The sequence below is a fragment of the Nycticebus coucang genome, chromosome 6 (genome assembly GCF_027406575.1).
Source record: "Nycticebus coucang isolate mNycCou1 chromosome 6, mNycCou1.pri, whole genome shotgun sequence".
NCBI classification, from domain to species: Eukaryota; Metazoa; Chordata; class Mammalia; order Primates; family Lorisidae; genus Nycticebus; species Nycticebus coucang.
The window spans coordinates 75,928,066-75,950,725 of NC_069785.1; the positions used below are offsets into that span (position 1 = coordinate 75,928,066).

The following is a 22,660-nucleotide window of genomic DNA, read 5'->3' on the forward strand; positions in this document are numbered from 1 at the left end:
CCTACCTTTCTAAATGCTCCTATATAATACAAAATTACATAATTTATACTTGTCTGTATTATCCATTTTTCTACATCAGAAGTCATTCCACATCAACTGAAACACAGCTCACTAATTTTTTGCTGGATACTATTTTTTTTTTTTTTTGGAGACAGAGTCTCAAGTTGTTGCCCTGGGTAGAGTGCAGTGATGTTCTGGCTCACAGCAACCTCTCACTCTTGGGCTCAAGTGATCCTCTTGCCTCAGTTTTTTTTTTCCCCCCTATTTTTAATAGAGAAAGAGTCTCGCTTTTGCTCAGGCTGGTCTCTAACTCATGAGCTCAAGCAATCCACCCATCTCTGCCTCCCAGAGTGCTAGGATTACAGATGTGAGCCACTGCACCCATCCACTGGATAGTATTCTAAAGCAGGGATTAGCAAACTACAGTCAGTGGATCAACCCCACCTTGCTGCCAGGATCAACCTTATCCTGTTGCCTGATTTGATCAAGTTTTATTGGAACTTTATTGGACAGCCTCACTCATTTTTCCATTGAGTAGTTTAACCCTTTAAATTCTTTCTGTGTTACATGTGATTTTGTTTGTTTGTTTTTTTTTTAGAGACAGGATCTTTCTCTGTCACTCAGGCTAGAGTGAGAGACACAATCATAGCTCAAGATAACTTTGAACTCCTGGGCTTAAGCGATCTTCCTGCCTTAGCCTCCTGAGTGGCTGGGACTACAGGCATGTGTTACCATGCATAGCTAATTTTTAAAGTTTTTTCAGAGAAAGGGTCTCCCTGTGGTACTTAAACTTGTGGTCTCAGGTGATCTTTCCACTTTGGGTACCCCAAATGCTGAGATTATAAGCATGAGTACCACACCTGGCCTGTAAGATTTTTATTACTTATATATTTTCATAGGTCTGGATTGCATTTTTATATACGTACTAAGTGGCATTGTAGTGTAGTGGTTAAGATCACAGACTCTGGTTCTGTTATTTACTGCCTGTGTGACCTTCTGTAAGTTAATATATCTGTGTTTTGGTTTTCCTCTCTAAAATGGAGCTGATACTTGTACCTATCTTGTAAGATAGTAGTAAAGTTTTTTAAGTGGTTAATATATAGAAAATGGTTAGAACACTGTCTGGTATGGAGAAGCACATGAATCTTTATTATTATATGTTGTGGGGTTGGCATCTCATTTTTCTCCCATACAGATAACCAGTTGTCCTCATAATGTTTACTGAATAGTTCATCCTTGTCCACAAATGAATTAAAATGTCATCTCTGTTGCTTATTAAGTTTCCGACTATGTGTAACTTTATTTTGGGGCTCTTTAGCTGTCAGGTGACATTTTATCCCCTGCTCCAGAGCCCCAGTGGTTTAATTACTTTAGCTATATAAATAATGATAACTGATGAGTGAAGTCCCTTTACTTTGTTCTACAAAATTATTTTGGCTCTTCTTGGCTCTCCTTTGTTCTTCAATATAGTTTAAAAAAATTATCAGAATTTACAAAAAACATGTTATTATGGAAGAGGAGTGATTTTAATAGTTAATATCAGAATGGAACTTGTGGTTTTACTACTTTAACCAGTGGAAGCTGGAGATTGATACCATCCACGGCTAGGTGGGTACTGGGAACATGGTGAATAAAAACACTGTAGAAAGATGGATCTTAAGCCTGCTGTTCCCAAACTGTATCCTGAGATGCCTCAAGGCACCTCAGAGAAAAAAATCACAGAGTTGTTTCAAACTTTGCAGCAAAACTCAGCGACATCTGTTGGACACGTGCAAACCTTCGCATATGATTGCACTACCTTCATTTTGTTGCTGTAGTATCTTTGTGAAGCTGGACTTCTGGTGGTTGCTGTTTTAAAAAGCAAGTACCCTGCCAAATCAGTGTGGAGCAGGAATTGTGGGTGGCAGATCCAGATGCATGACGTCTAAGTTTGAGAAGTTATCCAGTGCCCAGCAGGGCCACACATTCCCATACTACCTAATTGTGGTTATTTATAAGAAAATGAAGTAAAAATATTATTTTTCCAGTTTATGTGTATTATTTTTCAAACGGGTACTAACTTTTAAAAACATTTACCCATTTGTTTGTACCTAACTATTTAAATAAGTGGAACTGTTGGTTCCATTCTTTTGGTCAAGGAAATTATTGAAAAAAATGACAGAGAAAATAAGGGCGTGAGGAGCCAGGAAAGTTTGGGAACTTTTCTACCTTAACAAAAAAGTTGGCTAGGTGCAGTGGCTCATGCCTGTAATCCCAGCACTCTGGGAGGCCAAGGTGGGTAGATTGCTTGAGTTCAGGAGTTCAAGACCAGCCTGAGCAAGAATGAGACTCCCCATCTCTACTAAAAATAGAAAAACTGAGGCAAGAGGATGGCTTGAGCCCAAGAGTTTGAGGTTGCTGTGAGCTATGATGATGCCATGTCACTCTACTCAGGATGACAGACTGTCTCAAAACAAACAACAACAACAAACACCCTCCCCCCCACCCAAAGTATTACAAATATTTAAAGATGAAGAACATTTGAAGTGCTCTTTGGGTAGAGTATATGCCATGTTAAATACTTGGGTCTGTTTGCTTAGAGCAGGGAGAGCTACCCTTCCATGGGCACCATGGCTGGGCAACATTTCTGGGGAAATTATGGTAAAGCTGAGCTTTGAAGGAGGACTAGGAGTTGACTGAAGAGGGATGGTGATAGGAATAGCTTGTGTGATGAGGCAGGTGCCTTGGGAGACTGATGAGAGTGATGCTGGGGGACTGGAGATAGGCAGAGGCTAGAGCACATGGTGACTGACCCGGCTGTCCACCAAAGTAGTTTCTTTAGACTTCTATGTATCATGAAAGACAATGGCAAGTTTTCAAGGGGTCCTACTGAGGGAGTAAAATGATATACGATGTTGGACAATTAAATTTATGATATCTGGACAATCGAGTTGATGAATTTGTCCTAGAAAAAGCGCTACACACCTCGTTGCTAAATATCAGTATGGTCACCTTTGAAGTACGCTTCTTGGGAAGGTATACACCGATGCCAGGGTCTGGTTCACCCTTCAGAGCACTTTTTCTAGGATGAGTTTGTGAACTTGATTGGCAGACCTTGTATAAAGACAGCTCTGATGGTCTATTCCAGAAAAAAAGAGTTCCAAAATGGCTTTGAAGGGTAGACTAGGTACTGGCATCGGTGCCTGGCTTCCTTAGGGGGTTACTTGGAAGGTGACCCTAGCGATATTCAGCAGTTGAGGTGTATGGTACTTATTCTGGGATGTGTTTGTGAACCTAATTGTCTGACCTCGTACATATTTAAACAATACTGCATTCTCAGTAAATAGAGTGAATGTTTTTGTAGCATTTTGAAGTGCCTTGATTTTTCAAAGATGTTTATAAACTTTCTTAGGAGTATAATTTTCTCTTAATTTTTTGAACATATACACTTTTTTTGTTCAACTTAGCTGATACAGGTATGGATTTTTTTTAAATTAAATAAAATCAAAAGCAAGACATAATGTTAACCACGAAACATTTAAGTTGTTGTAATTTTCATTTTTTGTATTTTGTGAAATAGGAAAAATTTTGTCCTAAGTTTTAAATAAAGTTTATTTATTATCTAAAACAGTGATTCTCAACCTTCCTAATGCTGCGGCCCTTTTAATACCATTCCTGTGGGTTGCGACCCACAGGTTGAGAACTGCTGATCTAAAATAAAATATTTTATATTGTTAATTAGTATATTTTGATCTCCAAGCTAGTAATACATTTGTATCTTTTAAGTTTCCAAGTTGTTTAAATTGGGATGGTATGATACAGATTTAATACTTGTACAGGAAAGTTATAGTCTCAGCTGCTCGGGAGGCTGAGGCAAGAGAATTGCATAAGCCCAAGAGCTGGAGATTGCTGTGAGCCGCGTGACGTCATGGCATTCTACCAAGGGCGGTAAAGTGAGACTCTATCTCTACAAAAAGAAAAAAAAAAAAGAAATTTCTGATAATTAGCTATCATTTTGTACTTCTCTTTTGTTTACATTTTGATCTATTTGCTATAGTTCCAAATAAATACAAAAAATTCTAGTAGTAAGAAATAAAAATAATTGCATGTTACTTTTGAAAAATTTCTAAGTCTATTTTCAAGAATTTTGAGACTTGAAAAATGAATTTCAGTGTTTTGAAATGGGAATAGAGAACTGAAACTTTTTTAACACGCCCTGTGGTGTCTGGGAAAGGGTTATTATTCTGATTGGAATTGAAATTTGTTTATTATTATTAATTATTATTAATTGGTATTTATTATTATAAGTGTTGGAAAACTTTTAAAAGGAAGTCCTTTCCTTTATCAGTGTGTTTCATATGTCTTTAGAAGCAGCCTTTTGTTACATGATATAGAATTAGTGTCATGCTTAAACTTATAATGTAAATACTTGAAAAACTCTTTAGTTTCTTTTATTTGACTAGAGTTCTGTGCTTGTGTCCATGAAGAAAACTGATTACAACCTGAATTGTTTACAAGGGAATTAATTGATCAGTAGTTTTCTTGAAGAAAAAAGGTCAAGGTTAAAGTTGGAAACCTTTCTCTAAGATTATAATGTTTATAGCAAATATTTTCTTGAAATTTTTCTTCCCATATTTAAAGAACTGGCTGTGGCTTTGGATAAAAATTAAGCTAATTCTTCCTGTGCTCTTTACATCAAAATGAATTCTAGATGAAGATGACAAAGTTAAACCACAAAAGGAATAAAACAAGGCTGAAATTTTTTTTCATCTTGGGATAAGGACCTTTCTAAGATTTAATTGTATGTTTAAAATGTATTATATTCTTATAGCAAAAGTCATAAAGATTTTCAAATGGAAACAAAGAATATTCAGAAAACATGATAGCTATGCCCACAGATTGCTTTTTAAGTCAATAGGGTGAATAATCCACTAGAAAAATGGACAAAGTATAAGTGTAGTAAATATTGTGAAAGAAATGCAGGTAGCCAATAGGCATGAAAAGATGCCTTATTTAAAAAGAATCAATTCTGTCTCTTTTATATAAGTTGTATAGAAAATTTCACTTTGAGTACAGTAATTGTAGGGGTTGACACAACTTTTATTAGATACGTTATATAAAAAGGCTTTAAGGCGGCGCCTGTGGCTCAGTGAGTAGGGCGCCAGCCCCATATACTGAGGGTAGCGGGTTCAAACCTGGCCCTGGCCAAACTGCAACAAAAAAATAGCCGGGGGTCGTGGTGCGCGCCTGTAGTCCAGCTGCTCGGGAGGCTGAGGCAAGAGAATCACCTAAGCCCAGGAGTTGGTTGCTGTGAGCTGTGTGAGGTCATAGCACTCTACTGAGGATGGTAAAGTGAGACTCTGTCTCTACCAAAAAAATAAAAAAAAAAAAGAAAATGAGAAAAAAGGCTTGATTATCTCAGTAGAAAGATTTTTTTTTTCCCTAATGTTCTTCTCAATGGGTCCAGTTTTGGTTTCCTAGTACAAAGTAATTTTTATTTATTAGATAAAATTTTTATGTGTCACACCCAAGGAACATAACCATTTAAGAATAGTTTTTGGACATGTTATATTTTCTTATAGAAATAGTAGAAGAAAGTTTTGCTTAACTTTGTTATTTTTCTTTATTTTTGTAGGAAACAGCATCCGAACATTCACTCCATTTTATTTTCTGGTGGAGCCAGTCGATACGCTCTCAGTTAGAGGCTCTTCTGTTATATTAAACTGTTCAGCATATTCTGAGCCTTCTCCAAAAATTGAATGGAAAAAAGATGGAACTTTTTTAAACTTAGTATCAGATGATCGACGTCAGCTTCTCCCAGATGGGTCTTTATGTATTAGCAGTGTTGTGCATTCCAAACATAATAAACCCGATGAAGGTTATTATCAGTGTGTGGCCACTGTGGAGAGCCTTGGAACTATTGTCAGCCGAACAGCCAAGCTCACAGTAGCAGGTAAGTTTTGGCAAATGATTTATTTGTATTTTCAAATTTTTATAAAGAATGAATTTTGATGAAAGCAATATTATCCTGAAGTTTTCATTGAATTGAACAACAGATACTCAATTAGCAGATACTGTGCATATATTATGGGTCTGGGGACTGTTCTAGGGCTTGCTCAGCTCTGTAGGGAATAAACCGTAGCACTCTTCCACTTATCTGAAGACTTAAAGTTGCTCTCAGAAGTACTGAGCAGTTCTTTTTTTCTTTTTAACTTGGAAATGGCAGAAGAAACTGTATAAGAAAACTGAATCACTTTGATAACTTTTATTCTCCTCAGCATAACCATTTAGTATAATTTACTCCTGGTTCCTTTATACCTTAACCAAGGAAATGGCACTTAATTGGATTAATTATTTTAAAATCTATAGAGTATATATATATTTAGATGGGGAGCAGAAAGTTCAGCAGAAAGCAGTAAAGAGAGGAACATTTATTCCATTTCAGAATAAAGGATATAGAAGAGTAGATGTGGTCCCTAAATAAGTCATGCCTGTTTTGTAGCAGACACCAGCATAGTGTTTCTTCACTTGAGAACCAGGTGAAGTAGTTTTGGGGAAGAATTACATTGTATAAAAATGGTATCATCTTTAAATCCTATATTTACTCTCATGTTGGTGAAACCTCCCCAGTTGGACAAAATCTCACTGAGACAGTAGGGTCCCCCCTCATCTGCTGCAGGGCATGGTCTCCCATCTCATGCTCACCTAGGGTGTATTTGCTCATTCATTCACAATGTGATGGCTGTTTTTCTTCTTGGGGTCAAATACTCAAAGTTGATTGGGTATGACAGACAGCCCCTGTAATTATTTCATAACCACAGATTAAAGATGGGGAAATAAAAGGAAAAAAATTGCTTCTTTTGGCAGTTTTCTCTTTCTTTTTCTTCTTTATTAAAAAGTATTTGCCAGGTTTTCCTCACATACTTGATGAATTAATTGGTGTAACACTGCCTCTACCAATGTCATTTAGGTCATCTGCTTATCATATATGTTCTTAAGTATCCCTTACTTAGACTTTATTTGTGACTCCTCCTTTTCAGCTTTCCCCTCATCTTCCACCACCAAGTCCAATGAATTCTGCTTTCTCATTTCCCTGTACTTCATCCACTTCGCACTTCTGGACTGCTCCTTGTCTTTCTTCCTTACAGTCTTGTAACTGTTGATCTGTCACTGTATTCTTCCCCTCCTCCAATCCAGCCTCTACACTGGGGTTAGAGTATTCTTTCTCACTCTTCTGTGGTTTTCTAGTAACATCCTCAAGTTGATATCGACACACTTTATAGGTAATAGGCCTCTTGATTCCTTTTCCAAGTTGCCCTGCACTTATCCAGGCTCGTTCTGGCCTGCCTCTACCCTGGCCCCTGCAGCCGTCGCCACCCTCGCCACAATTTAATCACTGGCAGTACTAAGTGTTTTGTGTTCCTTTTTATTTATTCTTTGCCTTTTGACAATTGTTCATAACTTTCCCTGATCCAACCCTTTTTTCTCTCTTCCCCTCTACTAGATTTGTCCATCTTTCCTTAGCTTTCATTCCCTTCAGGAAGCATAAATTTTTTCTAATATCTAAGCAAGCAGTTTTAGCACAAAGTGGTACACTACGGTGACTACAGGATTCTAGAGGAGAGTGGTTGAACCCATCCTTGGCCTGGGTATCAAGAAGAAATAGCATCTAAATAAAGGGATAAACAGAAGTTTTTTTTTGTTGTTGATGTTTTTTTGAGACAGAGCCTCAGGCTGTCGCCGTGGGTAAAGTGCTGTGGCATCACAGCTCACAGCAACCTCCAACTCCTGGGCTCAAAAGATTGTCCTGTGTCAGTCTCCCAAGTAGCTGGGACTACAGGTGCACACCACAACACCCAGCTATTTTTGGTTGTAGTTGTCATTGTTGTTTGGTAGGCCCAGGCTGGATTTGAAACCACCAACTCTGGTGTATGTGGCTGGCGCCTTAGCTGCTTGAGCTACAGGCACTGAGCCAGAAGTTGTTTTTAATAGTTGCATAGTTTTCATTATATAGATAATCACACTGTGATTTCTTTAAAGATTCTCTTCTTTGGCAAATAATTATGTGGATTAAAATTATTGGATGTTACAGGCAGTACTTTAGTGAACTCCTTTTGCAAATCTTTATTTCTATAGAATAGATTATTAGAATTGGGATTGCTGAATTATAGGGGTTTACTTGTATGTGTGCATATAATTTAAAAAGATACTGGCTTGTCAGTTCTTGAAAATGTTACCTGTAAAGCTACCATATGATTTAGAAATTTCACTCCTAGGTATCTATCTAAGAGAAATGAAAAGATATATCCCTAAAAGAATGTGTATATGATATTAAAAGCAGCATTATTCAGAATAGCGTAAAAAATGGGAACAACTTAAATGTCCATCAAATGTTGAATGAATATCCAATATGTGGCATATTCATATGATGAAATATCATTTGACAAAAGAAATGAAGTCCTCATGTATATCATGATGTGGATGAACTGCAAGCATAGTAAGCCCAGGTAAAGAAGCCAGTCACAAAGAACCACACATTGTATGACTTCATATATGTGAAATGTCCAGAATCTCAGAAGGCAGATTAGTGGTTTTCTAGCGTGAGAACCCTGTGATAGTGAGGGGAGTGGGATGAGGGAATAAAGGGAGTAGAGCAGAGCAGGGAATGCCTGTGAATGAGTACAAGATAGCTTCTGGAAATGATGAAAAGGTGATGGTTGCACAATTCTGTTAATATACTGAAAATGATTGAATTTTATACTTAAATGATGAATTTATGGTATATAAATTATATCTTGACAAAACCTTTAAAAAAAAAAAAAAGATTATGCCATCGCCATTCTAGCCAAGTTAAGCAAGAAGGGAAGTTTTAGAAAGATCACTGAGTATTATAAATAACTTACAGAGTTAAACATGAGAGGTCTTTTTTTCTGGGCTGTTTTATTTCTCCACGGTCTGGGCACTAGCATAGACTTGGGTGTTTTGTGCCCAAAGGTGGGAGGAATGGGGTGGTCTAGATGCAGACATTGCTAATCCCTTCTTGTCACCCAGGGCTGACTCCTACTCTTGGTTTTCTCTGCTCTTCTCCCGGGAGCACAGGAAGCTGCAGTGTTCTCTGCCTTAACATGTCAGTTACTAGTTCTTCCCATCTGCTTTTCCTGTTCAAAAACTTCTTGAACTCTCGTCTGCAAATTCCCCATATGTTGTTGTGGTTTTACATTTTTTAAAATTACTCATTTGCATGAGACCTGAGGAGGAAAAATTTTTTGATTTAAAAAAAAAATCCATTTCTTGGTTTTATTAATATTCCCCCCCTAGTTTGATTAGTTTATTTTTACTAATTCCTTCTAACTTTCTGATTTCTTAAAAGTAGATATTTTGGCTGGGTGCCGTGGCTCATGTCTGTAATCCTAGCACTTGAGGATGCCGAGATGGGCGAATTGTTTGAGCTCAGGAGTTCAAGACCAGCCTCAGCAAGAGCAAGACCCTATCTCTAAACTTAGCCAGGTATTGTGACAGGCGCCTGTGGTCCCAGCTACTCAGGAGGCTGAGACAAGAGGATCACTTGAGCCCAGGAGTTTGAGGTTGCTGTGAGCTGTGACACCACGGCGCTCTACCCAGGGTGATGAAGTAAAACACTATCTCAAAAAAAAAAAAAAAAAGTAGATAATTTTATCCGTATTTCTTTTCTTCAAAAATTCTCTCGAAATAAAAAATAAGAAATTCGTAGCAGTGCCAGAAAAGCTGTGCAGTTTATAATTTGAACTAATTCACCATCATAAAATTAAGAAAACCTGAAATTGTTTCTCATAATTTGTTGGCTTAAGGAAACATTTTGTTATGTTTTGAGCATAGCAAAATCACTTTTTAGATGTTATTAATAATAATAGCTAGTTGAGTATTTATGCACCAGGCATATGCTGTGTGTTGAGTATTTAATTTTTTATTAAGTATTTACTTTTTTGTAAAGTGTTTAATTTTTTTTTTCTAACAGTCCTGTGGGGCTTGTTATTCTCCTTTTGCTGATGAGAGTCTTTAGAGAAAGGTTAAGTAACTTGCCAACTGTGTATCCATGCAGTTGTGGAATTGATATTCAAATTCTGGTGTGTGTGACTTGAGAACAGATGCAGTTAGCCACTACATTCTGTGGCATCTAAAGGCGTATTTATGACAGTTTTTTTTTTTTTGCAGTTTTTGGCCTGGGCTGGGTTTGAACTCACCACCTCCAGCATATGGGGCCGGCGCCCTACGCCTTTGAGTCACAGGCGCTGCCCATGACAGTATTTTTTTTTTTGTTAACATTTTGTTTTGAAATAATTTCAAACTTAGGGAATAGTTGCAGGAATAGAGCCAAGAAATTTGGTAACCTTCACTCAGATCACCCAATTATTAACATTTTACCACATCTGCATTATCATCTCCCTGAATATGCATACACCCAGATCGTTTTTTTTTAAACCATTAAGAGTAAGTTCCAGACGTGTTGCTATACAATCCCCTACTTAAATATGTCAGTGTATATTTTTTAAAAACAATGACATTCTCCTAAATAATCACAAACATTCATCAAAAACAGGAAATTAATACAATACTATTACTTAATAAATATTTCATCAGTTGTCTCAGTAATGTTCTTTATGTCAAAAGACAAAAGCAGAAACTTCTCCCACCCTTTTCCTTTCTAGTCTAGGATTGCATGTAATAGTCTCTGTAAGCTCACATGATGTGGACTAGGTCCTCAGTTTTTTCTTGTCTCATTTTAGGTTTGTTTGATTTCCCTCTATGACTAGATTCAGAGTTTGCCCTTTGGGGAGGAAAACCCAGAAGTAACACTGTGTTCTCAGTGCCTCATGCCTGGCAGCTTGTGATACTTTGTTCTGTTACTGGTGATGTAAGGTGGTCTAGGCTATGTTCTTCATTGTAAAGTTAAGTATTTCTACTTTTGTTTATTATTAATAAGTATTTTGAGAAGCAATACTTTGATACTCTGTAAATATACTGTTTCTCATCAGATTTACATCTACTGGTTTTAGCATCATCCATTGAGGATTCTTGCCTGTATCAATTATTCCTGCCATGGTTGCCAAGTGGTGATTTTTCTAGTTCCCTCATTTCTGTAAGGTAGAGCTTTTCTTTCTCCTCCACTTATTTGTTTGTTTATATTCACATGAACTCATAGATTCTCATTTAATTCTGTGGGTTATAATGCATTGATAACCATTATCCCAGATTTAGTCAGAGGAAACTCCCTTTAATCTGACTTCCACGTCCTTTTTGATATGCCCATATTGTTCTTTTGACAGTTAACTTACGTCATAAGATGTTCTAGATTCATCTTGAACTTTCCCTACTCCATTCCTAGATCAACCATTTCTCCAAGAAGCAATGGTCCCTTGTAGTGGAGAATGATATTTAGAAATCAAGGTAGGGTGACCATATTTACTCATTGCTACCTGGATGCCCTTGATGCTGGCCCTTCCTCTATGGACAGGGCTGACAAATAATACAGGTGTGTGTATGTATATCGGTGCATTAATTTATTCTACCCTTCTCTTTTTCTGTATTTGTACCTTGCTTCTCCAGCTGTGAGGAATGTGACTCCAATTAATCTTATTATATTTACTCATTTGTTCTGTATCCTGTAGATAGTCAGTTTCCTACCCATGGACATTCTTCTTGACCTTGACTCCACCATCCATTGTGGACACATAGGCTGACTTGATCTCTGCGAATACTTTTTAAAGTAATATTTAATTACATTTTATTTCTTTTTTTTTTTTCCTTTATTGTCCAGGTCTTCCAAGATTTATCAGCCAACCAGAACCTTCCTCAGTTTATGCTGGGAATAGTGCAATTCTGAATTGTGAAGTTAATGCGGATTTGGTCCCATTTGTGAGGTGGGAACAGAACAGACAGCCCCTTCTTCTGGATGATAGAATTGTCAAACTTCCAAGTGGAACCCTGGTTATCAGCAACGTGACCGAAGGAGATGGGGGACTTTATCGCTGCGTAATTGAAAGTGGTGGGCCACCAAAGTATAGTGATGAAGCTGAATTGAAGGTTCTTCAAGGTATTTATTTATTGTCAGAATAATGGTTTTGTGTTTATTGATGGGTAAAATTATTCTGTTAGAATATTTTTAATAAACATTGTTAATATGTGATATAATGTATTATTGTCAGCATAAGGAGTCCCAGTTTCTTACAGGAGTAAAAAGAAGAAAATATGCCAGAAAGATCTACTTTCTAATGAATGGAATACATTGTTAGAATTTTATCAAGCAGTAAAGTGTTTTCAGTGTCAGATGGCATTCTTCTTGGTTAAAGCTCTGTGTCTTTTGTCAAGCCTTCTCCCCACAATAGGGTGTTTTTATAGTTAGGTCTTTTTACTTGTGCAGTTAGTGACTCAGGCTAGTTCATGTAGGAGATGGGTGGGGTGGTGACTTATAATATGATTGCTCTAGAACTGGCAATCAAGAATTCTTGGATCTTTATTTTTTTTTTAGAGACGAGAGTCTTACTTTGTCACCCTCGGTAGAGCACGGTGGCATCACAGCTCACAGCAACCCCCAGCTCTTGGGCTTAGCCAATTCTCTTGCCTCAGCCTCCCAAGTAGCTAGGACGTCACAGCTCACAGCAACCCCCAGCTCTTGGGCTTAGCCAATTCTCTTGCCTCAGCCTCCCAAGTAGCTAGGACGTCACAGCTCACAGCAACCCCCAGCTTTTGGGCTTAGCCGATTCTCTTGCCTCAGCCTCCCAAGTAGCTAGGACTACAGGCACTCGCCACAATGCCTGGGTATTTTTTTTTGTTCTTACAGTTTGGCCAGGGCCAGGTTTGAACCCATCACCCTCGGTATATGGGGGCTGGTGCCCTATTCACTGAGCCACAGGCACTGCCTGGATTCTTGTATCTTTATTGCGTACCCCATTTTATGGTGAACTCAGCTCCATAAGTGTTTCAGTCTTCCCTTCTTTTTATGTGTCTTCTCGTGCTTTCTGTCCCTACTGGCTTTTCTCATAATCAGTTTTGTAAATCTCTTCTTACTGCGCGACTTCTTACTTAGGATTTCCTCTCACTTGTACCTCATCACAGCTCATCTAGCCTCTGGATGTGTCCTGACTTTTCACCTTCTGTTCCCACCGCTAGGTGTCTGATTCTTTCCAAAGTTCTCGTTTCATGTTTGAGTTTGTGAATGTAACTAGGCCATCTCTCCATTGTTTGGGCAAAGTTTTTATATATGACTTCTTCGTGGGCTTTTTTTTTTTTTTTTTATTGTTGAGGATTCATTGAGAGTATAGAGAACCAGATTATACTGATTGCATTTGTTAGGTAAAGTCTCTCTTATAATTGTGCCCTGCCTCTAAGATGTGTGTCACATACCTGTGACCCTCCAACCCCCAACCTCCTTCCTTCTCTTCACCCCCCGCCACCATGAACTAGGTCATCAATTGTCCTCATATCAGAATTGAGTATATTGGATTCTTGATTCTTCATTCTTGTGATGCTTTACTAAGAAGGATGTGTTTCTTCTACTCCGTCCAGGTTTATACAAAAGATGTAAAGTCTACATCTTTTTTGGTGGCTAAATAGTATTCCATAGTATACATATACCACAGCTTGTTAATCCATTCCTGGATTGGTAGGCATTTAGGTTGTTCCACAGTTTGGCAATTGTAAATTGAACTGCAATAAACAATGTAGTGCAAAAATGATAAAATGATTTTTTTTTTCTTCCGGGTACATGCCCAGTAATGGAATTACAAGACCAAATGGGAGGTCTAGTTTGAATTCTTTGAGGATTCCCCATACTTCCTTCCAAAAGGGTTGTATTAGTTTGCAGTCCAACTAGTAGTGTAAAAGTGTTCCCTTCTCTCCACAACCACACCAGTATCTGCAGCTTTGGGATTTTGTGATGTGGGCCATTCTCACTGGGGTTAGTGATATCGTAGGGTGGTTTTAATTTGCATTTCTCTGATAATCAGGGATGATGAGCATTTTTTCATGTTTGTTATTCATCTATCTTCTTCTTTAGAGAAGGTTCTAGTCATCTCTCTTGCCCATTAATATAAGGGATTGTTGGCTTTTTAAATGTTGATTAATTTGAGTTCTCTGTAGATCCTAGTTATCAAGCTTTTCTCTGGTTCATAATATATAGATATCTTTTCCCATTCTGATGATTGTCTATTTGCTTTGGTTGTTATCTCCATAGCTGTACAGAAGCTATTCAATTTAATTAAATCCCATTTGTTTATTTTTGTTGTTCTTGCAGTTGCCACAGAAATCTTCATAAAGTCTTTCCCCAGTCCGATAACTTCAAGTGTTTTCCCCACAGTTTCTTCAAGGATTTTTATTGTTTCATGCCTTACATTGAGATCTTTTATCCATCTTGAATCAATTTTAGTGAGTGGAGAAAGGTGTGGGTCTAGTTTCAGTCTCAGTCAGAAACATTAAAGGAGAAATAACAACAGATGTCACAGAGATAACAAGAGATCATCTCTGAGTACTACAAGAAATTCTATGCCCAGAAATTTGACAATGTGGAGGAAATGGATCAATACCTAGAATCACACTCTCTCCCTAGACTTAATCAAGAAGAAATAGATCTCTTGAACAGATTGATTTCAAGAACTGAGATCAAAGAAACAATATAAAGTCTCCCAACAAAAGAAGCAGCCCTGGTCCAGATGGTTTCACAGCAGAATTTTATCAAACCTTCAAAGAAAAGCTTATACCCATACTGCAGAAATAATTCCAAAAAATTGAGAAGGAAGGAATCTTCCCCAACACATTCTATGAAGCAAACATCATCCTGACACCAAAACCAGGAAAAGACTCAACTAAAAAGGAGAATTTCAGACCAATTTCACTAATGAATATAGATGTAAAAATTCTCAATAAAATCCTAGCCAATAGATTGTAGCTACACATTAAAAAAATCATTCATCATGATTAGGTAGGTTTATCCCAGGGACGCAAGGCTGGTTTAACGTACGCAAGTCCATAAACCTATTCACCATATCAAAAGAAGCAAAAACAAAGACTGTATGATCTTCTTAATAGATGCAGAAAAAGTATTCAATAAAATTCAGCATCCTTTTCTAATTAGAAGTCTGAAGAAAATAGGCATAGGTGGCACATTTCTTAAACTGATTGAAGCCATCTACAACAAACCCACAGCTAAGATTATGCTGAATGGAGTAAAACTGAAAGCTTTTTGACTTAGAACTGGAACCAGACAAGGCTGTCCTCTATTGCCACTACTATTCAGCATAGTGCTGCAAGTTCTAGCCAATACAATAAGGCAAGAGAAGGAAATAAAGGGCATCCATATGGGGGCAGAGGACATCAAACTCTCCCTCTTTGCTGACGATGATACTTAGAGAACCCCAAGACCCAACCACGAGACTCCTGGAAGTGATCAGAAATACAGTAGTGTCTCAGGATATAAAATCAATGTCCACAAATCAGAAGCCTTTGTATATGCCAATAACAACCAAGATGACAAGCTAATCAGGGACACAATTCCCTTCACAGTAGCTTCAAAGAAAATGAAATACTTAGGAATATACCTCACAAGAGAAGGAAAGGACCTCTAGAAAGAAAGTTACAAAATCCTAAGAAAAGAAATAGCAGAAGAACATACCATGCTAATGGCTGGGAAGAATCAACATTGTTAAAATGTCTATACTTCCCAAAGCAATCTACATATTCAATGCAATCCCAATTAAAATACCAATGTCACGCTTTCAAGACTTAGAAAAAATAATTCTTCATTTTGTATGTAACCAGAAAAAACCCTGTATAGCCAAGACAATTCTTTTTTTTTTTTTTTTTATTGTTGGGGATTCATTGAGGGTACAATAAGCCAGGTACACTGATTGCAGTTGACAATTCTTAATAATAAAAAAAAAGCCAGGGGCATCAGTCTACCAGACTTTAGGTTATACTACAAGGCCATTGTGATCAAAACAGTATGGTATTGGCACAAAAATAGAGACATAGACATCTGAAACAGAATAGACAGCCATGAAATAAAACTAACATCTTACAGCCACCTAATCTTTGATAAACCAAACAACAACATACACTGGGGGAAAGAATCCCTATTCAATAAATGGTGCTGGGAGACCTGGATAACCACATGTCAAAGTCTTTTTTTTTTTTTTCTTTTCTTTAAACCTATGGACTGCCTTGCAAATTAAGACAAGTGTTATGAGCTGCAACTCCTGAGGGTGTTCCTGATGAGTCTTGAACTGATTTTTTTTTGAGACAGAGCCTCAAGCTTTTGCCCTGGGTAGAGTTGCTGTGACATCGCAGCTCACAGCAACCTCCAACTCCTAGGCTCAAGTGATTATCTTGCCTCAGCTTCCTAAGTACCTGGGACTACAGGCGCCCACCACAATGCCAGGCTATTTTTTGGTTGCAGCCATCATTGCTGTTTGGCGGGCCGGGCTGGATTTGAACCCGCCAGCTCAGGTGTATGTGGCTGGTGCCTTAGCCGCTTGAACCACAAGCACCGAGCCTGAACTAATTTTTTTTAAAGTGCATCGTCTGTCTTTTGTTGCCATCATTTTTGCTCTTATCATTCCTATCCCAATGTATTCTTAGCAGCTAGTATCTTTTATTTTTTTCCCAAAGTGTCTTTTAAAATGTATATTAGATCTTATTACATCTTTACTCAGACCCCTTAGTGATTTTCCATGTCTTTCAGAGTTAAAGTTCTTGGCCTGTTACGCTTTATATAATTACTTTTTTTTTTTTTTTTTGGTTTTCTTTTGTAACAGTCTTACAGCCACCTAATCTTTGATAAACCGCTCTGTTTCTCTGTCACTCAGGCTAGAATGCAGTGGCATGATCATAGCTCACTGGAGCCCCCATCTCCTAGGCTTAAGCCATTCTCCTGCCTCAGCCTCTAAAGTAGTTGGAATTACAGGCCTACACCACTATGTCCAGCCAAGCTTTTTATATTTTGTAAAGATAAGGTCTCGTTATGTTGCCCAGATTGATCTTGAACTTCTGGCCTCGAGCAGTCTTCCTGCCCTGGCCTCCAAAAGTGCTGGGATTACAGCCATGAGCCACCATCCCTGGCCTACTTTATATAATCTTAACACTATTCCCCTCTCTTGCTTCTCCTCTCCCATTTCAGACTTTTCTCTCCCTTCCTCTGTGATTGTGACCATGTTATGTTTCTAGAACACACTTTAGCTGGGACTACAGGCGTGTGCTACCATGCTCAGCTAATTTTTCCTATTTTTGGTTTAAATGGGATCTTCTTGTTGTTCTGGCTGGTCGCTAACTCCTGACCTCAAGCAATCCTTCTGCCTTGGGCCTCCCAGAGTGCTAAGTTTACAGGTGTGAGCCACTGCACGTGGCCCCAAATGTATACTCTTATTTGTCTGCAGGGGTCCTCAAACTTTTTAAACAGGGGGCCAGTTCACTGTCCCTCAGACCGTTGGAGGGCCGGACTATAGTTAAAAAAAAAAAACAAAAAAACAAAACTATGAACAAATTCCTATGCACACTGCACATATCTTATTTTGAAGTAAAAAAACAAAATGGGAACAAATACAATCACACCGCCTCATGTGGCCCGTGGGCCATAGTTTGAGGTGAATGAAGTATTTTTCTGATCCCCCTTCTTAATAGAGATTGCAAAGAAATCATTTACTAGATCAAAGGCCATAAGCTATTAATCAGCTTTAGCAAAATTTAGAGCTTTTCTACTCTCCCTAGAATCTTCTTCTCTCAGTTATCTGCCTGGCTTACTCCCTCTGCACAAGTATCACTTTATCAGTGAAGCTTTCCTTGAACACTGTTTAAAACAACAATCTTTGATTTACACCCTGACATTTTCTCCTTCCTCCTCCATTTTACTTCGAACATATCTGCTATATCTTATTTGTTTTCTCCTTCCCCTTACTAGGGAGCGGGGAATTTTGTCCGCTGCTGAGAATGATTCCTGGCATGTAGAATCCAATCAATGCATATAGTATTTGTTACTTACTTGTTTAATTGATTCTCTCAAAATCCAATTACATATACCTAAGTAATTCAAGGTGAATTTTAAAAAAGAACTGTTGGTTAATGAGTGCAAAAATATAGTTAGATAGAATGAACAACATTTGATAGCCAAAAAAACGACTATAGTTAAAAATAAACTGTGGCATACTTTAAAGAGAAGAATTAGAAAAAAAAAAGAGAAGAATTAGAATGTTCCCTAACACAAAGAGATAATAAATATTTGAGGTGGTTGAACCCTAGTTTGATTTGATTTGATTGTTATACATTGTATGCCTATATTAAAATATCACAAATACCATAAAAATATGTGTAAATATTATGTACCCATAATAGTTAAACATTTTAAAAAGTAAACTTCTAAGTACTAAAAATATAAAATATTCCCTGGGCTTTTAATATTTGGTATGGAAAATAAAATATAAAATATCTCAATTTTGTTAGGGGTTACAAGATGAAATGATAATGTTTTGGGTATAATGAGTTAAAATATATCAAAAAAATTTTAAGAACTATTGCCGTATACTAATGTCTTTCCTCCTACTTCCTGACTTGCTTTTTACATGACAGAGATAATATTTTTTTCTCTACACTAGGGGTGGCATTCAAGCAAATCCTCCAAAGCTTATCCAAGAAAACAAGGTTTATAGTGTCAAAGGATGAGGTAACAGCTCAGTATCTGAAACAAAAACAATGCTGAATGCTTTGGTTACTTAAAGTAAGGGAGAGCTGCAGTTGTCAAACATTGTGTTCTTGAGCAAAGCCAACTGCTCATCTGCTATAGGGCTTTTGAGAAGGCGTTGTTTAGGTTGTATTGGTTAAGAGGCAGAGGTGGATTGAGGTCAACTATAGAAACGTGTTTTGTGATTAGTGACAGAGGTTGGAGCTGGTTATCAGCCTTAGAAGCAAGGGACTCCGCTGTTGATCGGGTGACTTCTAAAACCTGAGCTTGTCACTCATTGGTTGGTTTTTTTTTTTTTTGCAGTTTCTGGCCCGGGCTAGATTTGAGCCCACCACCCCCGGCATATGGGGCTGGTGCCCTACTCTTTTGAGCCATAGGCGCCCACTCATTGCTTGGTTTTGAAAGGCACGCATACTACATGAGTCACCACTAATCTGTCAGGCAATGTTTACTTGTTACCATGGCTAGAGAACTGTCATTACTTAGACAAGTTTAAAGCTAGTTCTGGAAGTTGTTACCATGGCTACAGATCTTTTCCAAAAATTGTGGGATAAGGAGTTACGTTTCTCTACCTGAGAACTTTTTTCACGGAACTCAACATTCAGTTAATATCATCCTAGTAAGTAGAGAACTCTGTCTTCTACCCACAGGAGTGTGGCCTCTGTCTATGTCCATAAGAGGCCAACTGTGAAGTGAACATACGTTAATTCTGATGCCTGCACACAAGGAACAAAAATACAGTGGTAGCTAGATGGCTGCTTCATTACAAAACTGACAGAGAAGTGAGCGGATTTAAAGAGGTGAAATTCAGATTTTCGGAAATAACACACAAATTCAGGAAGTAAAGGAAATTTCTTAAATCCCTGTGAGTAGGGAGGATGCCAAAGTTCCTGGGCTAGCTTGGTCTCTGCTGTTTGCATCTTTCATGTGGCGTTTGTGTTACTGTGTAAAGTGATGGGGCTTCATGTCAAATCTCTCATAGTTGACAGTGTGTACCCTAACGGCAGGAGCTATAACTTGTAGGACCACTAAAGAGCCTAGCTCAATATTTTGCACACAGAATTTATTTAATAAGTATTTGCTTATTTTAATGGAAATTTTTTATGTCACTTTTGCTTAAAATATTTTGACATACAAAGCCACACAGACTGAATAGGAATTAGTCATTTTTCATGATTAAAATGGAAAATGCTTACCTTTTATTTAATCATTGTCTTTTATTTAAAAATTTTTGTTTAGATCCCAAGGAGCCTTCCAACTTAGTGTTTTTGAAGCAGCCTTCTTCCTTAGTGAGAGTGGTGGGTCAGAGCACCGTGCTGCCCTGTGTGGCCGCCGGACTTCCCGCCCCAGCCATTAGATGGGTGAAAAACGAGGAGGCGCTTGACACGGAGAGGTGAGTGCTGTCTGCCCCAAAGCCCTTCTCAGCCATGCTCAAGACTATTGATAAAAACTGATTATCTGGTTTATTTAAACACATCATACTGCTCATATGTCATCCTTGAGTATGTTTTATAAATGCTATGTATGATTAGGATATTTAAAGAGAAAAGTGCTTTCAAAATATTAAAGGGTTCTTAATTCCTTAACATCCGCTAGTTCTTTTTGAAGTTGCATTATGCTTAGCTAAAGTCTTCGGGATCTTCTACCCCAAATTGCTGCAAGAGCTTCCAGTCCTGAGTGGCCTGAGTTCTGTCACTCATTCTCACCCTCATATGCATTTTATTGATAGTTTTTTTCCTTTGCCCAAACAGTATAAGAAACTGTAGTCTTCATCCTTTTGTTTTTGTCTTTTAAAATGCATCTCTGTATGACACAAATTCTTTATCTTCCACAAACACCAATTACCCTATTAGCCCTCCCACCTCCTCTCATTACGACCATGTAAGGGTGCCTTTCTCAGTTGTAGTCTCAGAAGAGAACTGGGGTGGTGGTAGGTATGGTTTGGTTTCCAAAACAAAGCATCTTGCACATTATAGGTTCTATTAATATAGAATGTTTACTAGCATCCCTGGCCTCTATCCAGTAGAAGCCAGTAGAACTTATAAGTTGTAACAACCAAAAATGTCCCTAGATATTGCCAAATGTCCCTGGGCACCATTGCCCCCAGCTGAGGACCACTGTTCTAGAGCAGTACTGTTTAGGTAATGGATCCTGCATATGTAATTTAAAATTGTCTAGTGCAGGGTGTGATGGCCCATGCCTATAATCATAACATTCTGGGAGGCCAAAGTGGGAGGATTGCTTGAGACCAGGAGTTCAAGACCAGCCTGAGCAAGAGTGAGACCTCCATCGCTCTAAAAAATAGAAAAGATTAACTGGGCATAAAGGTAAGGACCTGTAATTCCAGCTACTTGGGAGGCTGAGGCGGGAGGATCTTTTGAGCCCAGGAATTTGAGATTGCAGTGATTTGAGCTATGATAACGCCACTTTACTCTAGCTGGGGCAACAGAGTGAGACTCTAGCCCTTCCTACCCTTCCCCCCCTCCAAAAACAAGTCTGGTAGCCATGTTAAAAACCGTGAGAAGTACATGTGTGCTACTAAATACAACAGTAATATTTTATGTGATGTACCAGTTAAAGTGAAATGTAGTTCTAACCAAAACAACAAAGTTTGTGTTTAGTGGAAAATATTTCACACTACTTCAGCTCATACATTAAAATTAAATAAAAGAAAAAACTTTGTTCTACAGTCTTAATGAGCCACCTTTCAAGTGTAAATAGCCATATGTGGCTAGGGGCTATTTATTTGGATAGAGCAGGTCTAGCATTTCCCAACTGAGTAATCGAAAGTGAGACGATAATCTTATTGGTATAGTTTAGTAGCCAAGACATGGATGAGCAGCCTTCCGTGATCAGTGGGAATGATGGAATAGAATCAGATTGTTCCTCTTATGTTCCATTAGCAGAACTAATGGCATCATCTCCAATATTACCTAATTTCTTTCTTTCCTTCTGTACCTCCCCTGTCCCCTCCTCCCCTCCGCTCCCCTCCATTCTCCTCCACTCTCCTCCCCTTCTCAGTTTGTTTTGTTTTTGAGACAGGGTCTTGCTCTGTTGCCCAGGCTAGAATCCAGTGCCATCATCATAGCTCACAGCAACCTCAGACTCTGGGTCCAAGTGATCTTCCTGCCTCAGCCTCTTGAGTAACTGGGACTACAGGCACCTGCCATAAGGCCCAGCTAATTTTTTTCTATTTTTGGTAGAGATGGGTCTCCCTTTTGCTCAAGTGTTGGTCTTGAACTCTTGAGCTCAAATGATACTCCTGCCTTGACCTACTAGAGTTTTAGGATTATAGGGGTGAACCACTGCAACTGGCCTGATTGCTTTTTTAATGCCAATTTATCCATCAACTTCTGCCCATATTTTGCTCCCCCCCCTTTTTTCTATTTTTCTTCCCATCTAAATATTATGCAAAAATTTATAAGACTTCAAGGGATTTAAAAAATTTTTTTGCTAACTGAAACATAGTGAACCTTAAAATAAGGCATAAAAATTTTAAGCTCTTACACCAGAAATTTTAACTGGCTACATGTTAAATAGAGTAAAATCTTTATCATGAGTGGGAAATCTGAAAGAGGTTATTTTAAAACTTCTGTATTTTATCATTATAAAAAGACATTCTGAAGATATAAAATAGATGTAGATAAGATCATTTTTATAACAAATGTGAGGATTTCTATGATTCTCATTGGTTCAGTAATTATTTAGCAACTATTTATTGAATGCTGACTCTATGAGACACTGTTCTGGGTAGTGGGAATAGAGTAGTAAACCAAATAGAGTTCTTGCTCCTGTAGAGCATATGTTCTAGTGGGAAAGAGTCAAGCTCATAATCAGGTAAACATACAAAATGTCAGGTTATGGTAAGTGCTCTGAAGAAACTCAAGATAGAGTATGCCAGAGTGTTAGGGAATTTTTGTCTTAGTAGAGTAATGGTCAGGGTGAGCCAGAGTAAATAGATCATGGTGGGATCTTCCTGGA

General features: G+C 38.1%; 1 protein-coding gene across 8 annotated transcripts in view; it reads left to right on the forward strand.

Moving 5' to 3' along the window:
* NEO1 (neogenin 1) overlaps nt 1-22,660 on the forward strand; it is a 266,637-nt gene that overhangs the window by 82,661 nt on the left and 161,316 nt on the right. For all 8 annotated transcript variants that reach the window (XM_053594083.1, XM_053594089.1, XM_053594084.1 and 5 more), the window contains exons 2-4: nt 5,615-5,932; nt 11,774-12,049; nt 19,919-20,072. In XM_053594083.1, coding sequence (XP_053450058.1) covers nt 5,615-5,932; nt 11,774-12,049; nt 19,919-20,072 — 748 coding nt within the window. The remainder of the gene's footprint in view (nt 1-5,614; nt 5,933-11,773; nt 12,050-19,918; nt 20,073-22,660) is intronic.